The sequence below is a fragment of the Pteropus vampyrus genome, unplaced genomic scaffold (genome assembly GCF_000151845.1).
Source record: "Pteropus vampyrus isolate Shadow unplaced genomic scaffold, Pvam_2.0 Scaffold151, whole genome shotgun sequence".
Classification (NCBI taxonomy): Eukaryota; Metazoa; Chordata; class Mammalia; order Chiroptera; family Pteropodidae; genus Pteropus; species Pteropus vampyrus.
In genome coordinates, this window is record NW_011888932.1 from 2112400 (window position 1) to 2124275 (window position 11876).

General features: G+C 33.5%; 1 protein-coding gene and 1 pseudogene across 2 annotated transcripts in view; both read left to right on the forward strand.

Moving 5' to 3' along the window:
• Positions 1–9123, forward strand: part of EFCAB7 (EF-hand calcium binding domain 7) — a 36739-nt gene extending 27616 nt beyond the window's left edge. For both annotated transcript variants that reach the window (XM_011369559.2, XM_023536234.1), the window contains 4 exons: positions 1471–1619; positions 5568–5777; positions 7773–7880; positions 8841–9123. In XM_011369559.2, coding sequence (XP_011367861.1) covers positions 1471–1619; positions 5568–5777; positions 7773–7880; positions 8841–8915 — 542 coding nt within the window. In that variant the 3' untranslated portion in view covers positions 8916–9123. The remainder of the gene's footprint in view (positions 1–1470; positions 1620–5567; positions 5778–7772; positions 7881–8840) is intronic.
• Positions 9124–9371: 248 nt separating this feature from the next.
• LOC105298353 lies at positions 9372–11237 on the forward strand (annotated as a pseudogene).
• The last annotated feature ends 639 nt before the right edge of the window (positions 11238–11876 follow it).

The following is an 11876-nucleotide window of genomic DNA, read 5'->3' on the forward strand; positions in this document are numbered from 1 at the left end:
CCTGTTACCTTGAAGTTTTATAGATTTATGTTTTGAGTCCATGACCCATTCAAGTTAATTTTTGTGAAAGATGTAATGTTCTTGTCTAGATTAATTTTTTTTGCATGTGGATGTCCAGTTGTTCCAGCACCATTTGTTGAGAAGACTGTTCTTTCTCCATTGAATTGACTTTGCTCTTTTGTCAAATATGAGTTAATATATTTGTATATGTCTATTTCTGAGCTTTCTATTCTGTTCCACTGATCTATTTGTCTAATTTTTTCCCAGTATCACACTGTCTTGATTACTTTAAAGTAAGTCTTGAAGTCGGGTATTAATAAACTTAAAAAAAATTAATGGAGGATTGAGAATTTTAAGTTTTAACAGTAGACTAATTATTGATACTCTATAGTACGGTAGATACATTTTTCTTGAAAGTTATAATTGCTTTGTATTACATATCAAATATTAATTTTTTTCATTTCGCTTTACTACATAGTAGTTCCATCCTCCATTTTAGTGGCTACCAATTCTATGATCTAATTTAATCTTTACATTTTTTTACTTGCAAAAGTTGAGTCACTTTTCAGACTCTAAATATTTTAAACTGTTAATTTAGTCAACCAGTTTTAAACAGTTATGTCTCTGCTGTTCTTCTCACATAAGAATACCCACTTCCCTTGGGTATATTATAGCTGGGAGTTGGAAAATGGAATCTTTCTTGTTTTAGGGCAATTAACAGAGTCGGAAAATGCAATCTTTCTTGTTTTAGGGCAATTAAGAGAATATAATCCATAATGAGTACCTGTTTATTATCTATATTATAGACAAATTCAGGAATTATACATATTTAGATACTTCTAGTTGAATTTAGCTTTGCTTACAAATAATATTAAAATGGACATACTTAGATTTGTCTGAGACATTTACGAACTCCAAAGTCTTTCCTATATTATCTAACAGATTTTAAAGACTAGGCGACAATTTGGTTAAAATTATAATAATTTAGGCATATGGCAGTCTCCTTAAATCTGGCACCATCACCATCTCCCTTTTTGAAACACCAGTAGTTTGGGGGGTATTACATTAAATTTATCCAGATTCTGCTGGGTTTAAGTGGCAAATATATAGGAAGCATTTTAATTTTTTTTGAAATATTAATCAGTATCTACTCTACATAAGCAGACAGGTTGGAATTTACCTAGAAGAAAATACAATTTCCTCTAATTTTGTAATATATTTCTATTATTTATAACTTAAGACTTTGTTGAAAAACTAAATCATGTACTGTGATGGTTATTATGCTGAGTTATGGAAATTAGAATAGTATGTCTCAAACATTTTGTGAGCCATTCTTATTCCAAGTCTATACAGGCTCACAGATGCATGAGGCCTCCTTTAAAATAAATACTTATGAATAATATATAATAGGAATTTAAAATGTGTGAATTTTAAAATTACATAAAAAAGAACTTTTGATTGTTTTGACAGAGAATTTTCGTACAAAGAAGAATGAACTAACAAGACAGGGCTTTATGGATCTGAATCTAATGGAAGCCAATGATCGAGAAGGAGATCCTCGTGATCTTTGGGTAACTCTGCACTCAATGGGCTACAATAAAGCTCTGGAATTGACAGAGGTAAAGCAATCAGAAAGTTTGGAGTGGATTTAAAGTACATGAACGTTTTACTGACACATGACTTTTGAATTAGAGACTCAAATTCTTGAACATCAGTATATGAATGAATCCTGGGTGCAATAGCATGTTTCTGCCAGTTTATGCGAGTTTCTATTTTTAGCTGAAATTTAGTTACTACCAATATTTTAATAATTCAGGAACCAAGGATTTGAACATACGATATGCAGGGGAAAAATATAATTTGAAAAATTATATTTCTTAATTGGTGATAGCTATTTGAATTGTGAAAGTCTCATTTCTTTAAGGAAACTCTTTGTCCTAACAGAATAAAGCCTCTCTTAGAATAAGAGGAATGTGTCTGCATGAGAATTGAAATTCTGATCTTTTGACAAAGGATAGTCTTTGGATTAATATTTGTAAAACAGTTGGGACAGTGCTTGGCTCATTTAAAGCACTGTGTTTGTATTAGCTATCATTATTATTTATTAACATGATAGGTATAGAAGTTGAATAAGACTTGTAATAAACCAGAGGAATAATAAAAATTAGGCCTTCTTAAATTCTATATTTTCGTGTCAGGCTTAAAAATAAAGAATTTAAGAGTTTCAGACCACACATTAGATAATGATATATTTGTTTATATTCTTAAAATTAAAAATAACATCTATCCTTTCTATAAATAAATCAACTTAGGAAGGTAACACTAGCAACAAATTTTAAATTGGGGGTGTATTGAGACTTTGGTTTCATTCCTAGTTTTGTCATCATTCAAAATCCCTCGTAAACCTGTTTACTGAAAAGTTTACTAATTTTTTTTGCCATTATTAGTAATAGGATGTGGATAATCCTACTTTAGCTAACATTCAGCGAACCCCACATTTTAACCATGGTGCAAAATCAGCTTCTAATCTATGAATAATATTGTGTCTGCTACACATACTTTCACTTAATAGAGAAATTAGTAAAGAGCAATTTAAAACATTTTATAGCATTTACTGATGTCATTGACCTTTGAAACCATAGGCAAGAAGGATTTCTGAGAGAAGACTTTTTAAATTTAAAGTTTATTTATTCATTTATTGAATATGTAATATATTCACATCATTGAAAATTAAAAAGGTAAAGAAATATATACAGAGTTATGCTGGTTAGTTATATTCTCTCCACGCAGAGCAGAATGCTCATTTTATTTATAGGATTTTAGGGAAGCATAGTTCCTCAGATGAGACTTTTGATTGTTTGACATTCAGCCATATATTTATTGACATGAATCTGTCCCTGACTGCTTGACTTTCAAAAGCGAGGAGCTGACTCTGGTTGGCTTACAAAACTGTTCATTAAGATGGGTTATCGCAGATCAGTTGAACAAGTTTAAACCAGTTCTAATAACTACTTGTTACCATAGCAATAGAAAAACAGATTTTTTCCCATAAGTTTGTGGGAACTGTTTTGTTCCTAGCCTCCCCTTTTGATTTTCACACAGCTAAAACTGTAGAGAAACTATCAAAGATTCACTCACCACTGTTCTTGATTCTCTTTGAAGAAGAGGTTTCTTTCATCTGTGGTAATCTGATTTTCAGTTTGTGTATTTATCATGATTTCATCCTGTTTTTGTCTTTAAGTCATCTGTTGGGACTATACAGAAGCATTTTAAGACTCTGCATAACATTTAAACTCTGAGACAAACATGTATAACTAGGAATATTATAAGAAGGGGCTGAAGGATACTCCAGAAATCATGAGCCTAAATTTTCCAAGTTTGGCCAAGAAAAGTCCCAAGGATTCCCTAAATCTTTGTATAACCTTTCGTAGTTAGCACTTTTTATTAATTGTAGATGATTTTACTTGTAGTGTTAATCCAGGTACAACATATAGTATTAGCATTGGTGCAGACTCCTCCCTGGTTGGTCAAAAGAAAATCAAGTCTTTTTTATTACCTGTCAACTGCTTGAGTTAAGGAATTTAAGCTGGTTTGTTGTGTGCCCCCCAGGAACAATTTTTTTTATGACTACCTGGAGTCTAACTGCTATGAATGTGCTCACTGTCTTTAGGAATCTTTTTCTAAAAAATGTTTTATTATTTTGGAGTGGATTTAAGGAAATATAACTCATTGAGGGTATTGGGGAGTCATGTCCTTAGAATGGCCTAACTAAAGCAGTACAAAATAATTAACCTTGGTGCTAGGTTGGCATTAAATAGTCTGATTTCTACATAAGAGCTGCACAAGAGATGTAATTATCCTTAGTGGAACTGCAAGTATATTATTTCTTGGTGCGGTAACAAATAGTAGTTGTTACATTTTATATTTCTCATAGTTTAAACACATTTTCCTTAAAACCTGTACTTAGACAAGTTATTGTTACTAATAAGAAGAACATGGTAGGCCAAGTCAGACATATATACCCCTAAATTAGTGATGAAGACAGCTATGAATAAACAAGAGTATACAAAGAAGAGTGTAATATATAGAAAAATCTTGTTCATTGGTCTTAAGATGAAGTCGCTTCCTTCATATGAACATGTACTTGTTCAAAGGTTCTAGGTTAACAGTTAATTCTGTGGACTGTCTGCTTCTGGAGGTTCTCTAGAGAACCTCAGTTTAAGATTTTGAAAGAATGAACCCTTCCAGTTCTGTTAAGGCCCTTTTCATTTTTCTAGAGGTTTGGGAATGATAAAGACAAAAATATTTTTTGAATAAGGAGCAAACCCTTATGGAATCAAAATTTATAAATAATTGTTGCAGTTAAAAGTGTCCCTTGTTACAGAATTGATCATTTGGAATGTCTGAGGCAGTGATGATAGTTAAGGTTTTTTCAACAGGGAAATATTTTGACTCATTCTGAAAATAAATGTACTATTGTTAATAGTATATAGTCATAAACCACAGAAGAAGAATCAACTGTATAAAATCGATTTGGAAATGCTCAGAGAGTCTTTTAGGACTTATTCTCAGTTCACGTACCACAGTTTTTTCAGGTTAATTTAGTTACAGATAAAGCATGGACTGACCACATCCTTCATTATCATAAGAAAATTTTCCTCAGTGTTTAATATTATAGCCTATTTATCTCCATTGGAATGAGTTGTTTCATGGAGATTTTATCTAGTGTCTAGGTGGCCATCCTGGTTTTGCCAGATCTTATCCCCATGGCCATGGGTCTTAAAATCTGATTGTACTCAGTGTTGTTGTTGTTGTTGTTGTTGTCGTCGTCGTTGTTTTTGTCAGAATTTGGCAGGCCAGGTTTTGTGTGTATCTACGATGACATCCTTAAACTTCTCCATGGATTTATTTTGTTTTGTTGTTGTTTTATATAAGTTGTTTTATTAGTCAGAGAAGTCTGTTTAGTATTATCGACAAAAGAATGTACAGCCAATAGAAAAGTTTTATAGGAGTTTATTTGAACCAAATTTTGAAGACATGCCCCAAAGCAAAATCTCAATGGACTGAGAAAATGCTCCAGAGAATGGTAGTTTGCAGCTTATTTTATACATTAGAATCAAAGGAGAAGATGTAAGGAGGGTTACATGAAATCCATTGGTGGTAGATTAAGAGGACAAGAGAAAGCAGAGCAGGGGAATCTCTGGGATTGGATAAAAAGCAAAACAGAGAGATACATACTTCTTTTATATTGGCGAGTACAGGATAGTTAATTAACATTTACAGTACATAGAGATGGTATGTGAGGAGCAAGATGACAATGAGGGGTTCTTTGGTTTTGTTCCTTTTCTCTGAATGTTATCAGTTAATATGCTAACCAAAAATCAGAATTTTATGCTTTTCTTATTATTCAATTCATAGTACTAAAGTTTTCCTTTAAAAGTATATCAGAAGGACAAGCTAGAAGATGCAGGACACCTTCTTAAATCATACGATAATCATATTAATAATAAATTATTTTAAATTCTGTCAAAAGGCTATAACAAGGTTTGCTTTTTCTTTCATATCAGGCATGCCCATTTATCATTGATATCTATGCAGACAAATGCAAGCCAAGAATTAAAGCTGTCCATATGGAGGGATGTAGTGGGCAACTTGAGAAGGCCATTTGTAAATCTGTCCTTAACAAAGGTGATGCCAAAGTAATGGATGGCTATGAAAATATTATTGTATATACTTACAAGCATGACACCTGGATAACTTCAGTTATTGAAAACAAGGTATTAGTTATGAGGTGTTTCTCCTTATAACTGCAATGTTTATTAATATGTTCCATCTATCTTTTTTCTTACTCTATCCTTGCATAGTAGTTAAATATCCCATTACATTAATAATATTTATAATTAGCAATTATTCTTTCTCAGATTTCTAATTCAAACTGGGCATGATAATTTTTATATATTTTTTAAAGTCTTGAGATAATTGTTTTTCTCTTAAATTATTATGAAATTAAATGTTTGGAGATCTATGAAAATAGAGCATAATCTGGGTACAAAGTATATTATTTAGTTTGTTACTGTCAGTCTTCACATAAGCATAGACATTTGAAACATTAGACATTATATTTTAAAGACCTATAAACAAAGAAAAAAATTTAGCCCAATTTTTTACACAAACTTTGCATATAGAAATTTTATCATCTTATCTAATTAAATATATCCCAATGTCTAGGACCTGTTTTTATCAAGCCAGATATTTCTAGCTTTGACCATCTTCCCAGCTACTATTGATATTGTAGGTAAAGAGAATAATGCATAAATTCTTTAAGTGAGAGATACCTAGTTTTCTAGAAATTACAAATTTTCATAAAACCTTACTCAAGATAGCTGGGTGTTTTAGGACTGTTGGCTTATTTCTTTTAGTTCCTGGGTGAGATTATTTTTATGCCTGCCATAAATTTCTTAAGGTGCTTAAGTATTTGGCTGAGTATTGAGTCAGTGCAAGTATACGTTATGTAACTAACTCTCCTGGTCTCAATAAGGGCCACCAGTAAGTATAACATGGTCTCTGCTTCAAAGTGTTTATGGGCTAGTTGGAAAGACAAAATTATACTCTCAAAAGAAATCAGAGAATAATTGAATGTTAAATAATGCAGTATTTTTGTATGTGCAGTAGGAATTTTACCGTATTTGTATTTCTTGTGGATGACGTTAGTCTGGACTATAGAAATTGGCGAAGGATTTGTGATGGAGGGAAGGATAACTAGGATTTAGATGTGCAGAGAGACAGTCTCTAGAAGTAGGGGAAAACAGTGTAAGGAGAAACATGAAGAAGGATTAATATGAAATATGGAGGAAAGAGTGAGACTATCTGCTTTGTAGAAACAGAGAGCTTTATTTGGAAGAGTATCAGGAAGATAAATAACATAGGTAGAATAGGTCCAGATTATATATGTGATCTTGGAAACAAGATAGAGAAATTCGGACTCGATGAAATAAGCTAAGGTCTCCATCTAGTAGGTTGCAATCTTGAAATAGATTGTAAAGCTTTAGGAGTGATTCCTAAAATCCAGCACGTTTTCCTTACTGCCGTCTAAGCTTTAATAGGATTACAAAGGTGGAAATGGGTCACTACCTTACCCTAATCCCTCAGCTCTGCTGTAACCCATCATTTCTCAACCCTCCACCTCCTTTTCCCTCAAGAAAAATTAAGCTTCCTTCACCAAAATGAGGTAATGATAATATTTTAGAGCTTACAGTGTGCCAGGCACTTTACATCTATTAACACATTTCCTTCTCGCAACAACCCAATGAGGTAAATACTATCCCCATTTAACATACAAGGAAACCAATGCACAGAGATGTTAATTTGCAGAAAGTCAAACAGCTAAGTAGTAGAAGAGCTGAGAAATGAGTTTGGGCACTCTAATGTTACATTGCCCCTTGTAGTCATTAGGGAGTGACTATAGGTTCTATAGCAGGGGGATAGTTTGACTCGTGCATGTCTCTCATTTTTCAGCTTTTTTCTTGCTTCCTATCCATCCTAGAGGCTGTTATCTATCATCTATTATCTCAAGTATCCCTTCTTCCATAAGGTCTTCCTTGATACCCCAGTTCCAGCTAATGTTTCTGTATTTCCATAATGTCTTCTGTGTTTCTGCAGAACCCTGTGAATACCTCTATCACAAGACTTACAAAGTTTTTTATAATTATCATTTTATTTGTCTGTATTTCTTAGAGAAAGGACTATCAACTTATGAAATCTTGTTTTTATAGTCAGATAATAAAGTAATTATTCATATCAACAATGAGCTGAGTAAAAACTGCATGAACAGCAGAGGACTCAACATATTTGCAGTAGAAGTGGCACCAAAGTCTACAATGGTAATGTATTTGCATTGTTTTTTTAATTAAAGCCTTTTGTTTTATCAATTTGAAAAAAAAAAAAAACATTTTTGCTGTTAATGCTATGAATAAATGTATATATGATATAAATTGAAAAATTATTTTAAGTACGATATTCACGTTAGTATTATCCAGTACTAGGAAATAGATTCTAATTCAGTTTTCACTATTTAGTTCAGTGATTATGGGACATTCACTTAACCTCTCTGATCCAGTCCCTTTAAGTTAAAATTAATATAATGTCACCAGCTTCAGGCACTTCACAAGATTAATGTAAAAGTAAGATGATGTACGTGAAAGCACTTTTGAACATAATATAGAAGTACAAAGTAGTGGTAATAGTAATAGCAATTTTTGTAATCTGAAATACATTTATATACGTTGTTTAGTTTTTCTAAGATATCCTGAAAGAGAAAATCCTTCTGAGTTTTTGATGACCAACTAAGTCCAGAGCCAGGAACAGCTGGAGTTCTGGTGTTAGCAGGAGTTCAAAAGCAAGGACAGATCAGTAGACTTTGAAATTAGTCTAGTGAAATGAAAAAGCTTTCTATACCTGCCCTTTCTTTCTCCATACTACCCATGAAATCCTAAAACATTCTAGAATAGGATAGTGTAAGATTATCTTTTCTGTTATCCCAATGAGGATTTTAGAAAATGTTCTAGGTAGTGAGAAAAGGCTATTTACTCCCCTTTCCACCATCCCTCTTTATCTACATTCACAATCACTATCACCTACTATATTAGAGTAGAGTTCAGGCTGGATTATCCTATTAGACATCAGAACGCAGACTGCAGGTCCCTGCTGAGGACAGATACTATAGAATTTTATATGCACAGGGATATTTTTACATAGGATCTAGAAATGTTGTCCAATTGAAAAATTAGCCCAAAATAACAATATATAAAAGGAAAGTAAAAGCTTTCTGTTTTTATATGCAGGTTTGTCAACATGTAATGCCTCTGAATGAACAACAAGAATGGATATATTATTGTGTCTATTCCCTTATATCTTAAATACTGTTTTTAGGAAATAATTCTACTTGAGACTATCCAACTAAGAATAAGTATTTCAGGTTTAATCTGTTATTTGTTGATCAACTAAACGCTAATCAATTTAACTGGTGTAAATAAATAATCTATTTAATATGTGTGCATTTACATTTCGTGCTGTATTATATATTTTATTTTTAAAAAATAAAATTTTTAAATGTGTGGCCTTAAATGTCTGGACACATTTATGAATAGCAAATCAAAATAAAATTACAGGTAAGCTTTTAAAAAGTAATACTCAATAAATTCTACAAAGTCCTATACACTTTTGATTTATTTCTCAAAAAAAAAAAACAAAAAACTAAAAGAAAATGTAAGTAGGTCAGCTGCATGCAGCAAGTGTCTTATGAGATCTCCTAGGCTTCTCACAGTGCTGTATGGGAACCAGTGGGTCATGGACTTCTGTCTGTGCCTTTAGGGATGTGGCTGTGAGAGAACCAGGGAACCCCTCCTAGGCCCCTTCCTCCTGCTGCTGCTGCTGCTGCTGGTCATGCACAGCCCATTCCATGCCTGCCTCTTCTCTGGCAGCCTCTACCTCCTGCCACACCTCTTCTGCTTTGAGCCCTCTTGCAGGACCCTGCAGGTGCTTGAGCCCTGGGACCACATTTCCTCCATTGCTCTGCAGTGGTAGCCACAATGTGCCTGAGAACATGTTGGGGGCCCTTGGGCAGGCAGTTAAGGGTGGAGCAACAGATGTGGAGTTGACTGTTTAGTTTACTTCTGATGGGATTCTTGTCTTAATGCACAATAGTGTGACCGATGGGAGTGGTCAGTGTGTGATTTGACATTTGAACAAATTAGAAAGTTTAATGCTGCAGCAAATCACAGACTCAAAAATGATTTCCCTGATGAGAACATCCCTACCCTGAGGGAAGCCAGCACTAAGTGCCTGAACTAAAACCTCACAATTTTCTTTGATGTCAAAGTCCATGTAAAAATGGCTACTGATGTTCTAAAAAAAAAAAAAGTATACAATTTTCTCAGTTACGCAATAATAGTATTGTCTGCTCTTTCCTGCCAGAAGTTCTTTATAAGATGTGACAAACATATCAGCTTTAACTCACAAACCTTGGAGGCTTAGGCATACAGGAGATGGGAAACCAGGCTATGAAATTCTCTGGAAACAATCCATGTTTGTGGTAATGGATATTTTGCTTGATTGGAGTATACATGATGTCTTGTACCTGTGTGGAATTTTAGCTTTTTTCATGCAAAAGTATTTTGCATCCCCAGACTGCTTGACAGCTAATGGCATTCAGGTTGTTGCTTGGACTATGAATACCTTTGATGAAAAGAAGTTACCACGAATCCCAGGTTGGTTGCAGCTGTATCACCAACAGCATATTACAAGACTGTGCATCTCAGTTCTAGACTCCCCGTACCCACGCCCCACTCAAGGAACTACATCTACAGAAACTACCTGCTGGCCTCATGCAAGGATATCAAAATACCTTTGTGCTGTTCCAAGCCCTGGGGGATCAGGTGGCTCACACAAGCAATAGCCTGTAATTGCATTTTCACTTAAACCAAAGCAAAACCAGTGTTGCCACCATGCTCCATGGTATACCTGAGTTTGCCATTGTTACTTTTGAAAATCTGGGTCTGCAGAAAGGCACAACCGCTTCTGCCCTACCCTAGCTGAGGCATACACCTTAACCCAGTGAGGATAAGCACATATTGAGTTGTGTACTTTGAGTGTGCAAATGCAAATGCATGGGAAATGCATGATTACTCAAAGTGGACAATTTAAAACATGCCACACTTATGTAATTTACTTATTTCCAATATTGTTTTCAAATATTGTTATCAATGTATTGTGGATATCAAACTTGCGATCACACTAATAAAATCATTAGAAGGAAAAAAATGTAAATGCAGAAATAGCCATTTAATTATATGTTTAGTTTTCCAATCAGAAAGTATAATTAAAACAAAATTTGAAGGAATTCATTTTTATATTGAAGAAGGCAAAATCTAATCACGACAGTAGGAATATTTTGTTCTGACAGTACATATTTTACTGAATTTACTTATGGATTACTTTTAATATATTTTGAAATAGAAATTAAATCTAAGTAGCATTTAATGAAGTAGTACAGTGCATAAAAACTATAAGCAATTACGGACTGTATCACTATATCAGTAACAGGATACTTGGCTAATAAATGTCGGCTTTTGAAATATGAATACCAGTATGGCAGTGACTTCTTTTTTGTACCTAGTACGTGCTAGCACATAGTTTAAATGTTATTTGGATTTTTGACCCTTGATTTAGACATCTGTAAAATGGGTAGTCATTATCTAGCAGTTTGAATTCTTTAGCTGATTCTTTCAGTCTTAAAAAGTAATCCAGTGTGAAAGCATTTTGTTAATTGCCAAATGCTTTATAAATCCAATAAATATGACTAAATATTCTATTTCACAAAGTATTGAGTTGCAGGAAATAAATTATCTGGCTATTACCAAAATCATATAAGAAAGTTATCTTTGCCCCAGGTATAGAAAGGCTTTTTATCATAGGACAATAGATGACATAAAGTATCATTGGAACATGGAGACTCAAGAAAGAGAAAAATGAGCGCTTAAGCCTTATCTTTCAGCAATGTTACCATTTAGACCAAGCCTTTTTTGTTTTTCTTCCAATTACATATTGGGTGTGGCGGGTTGGGGGGGGCGGGGAACCTATCTTACAGTCCTATTTTCAATTAAATGAAAATAAAGATATTTTGTTTCAAGTTAAACTTGCTTCCAAATGAACAAAAATCCAAGGGAATCAGCTAGTTGATGAATATAAACTGGGTTACATTTTTGGACATTTAAGTAGATGACTTTTTAAGAATTATTTCAGTGGTACTAAAATATCTAGAAAAATTTAATTCAAGTTCTGAAATATCTGACTCTTAGGTTGTTATTCTTTATCCAACC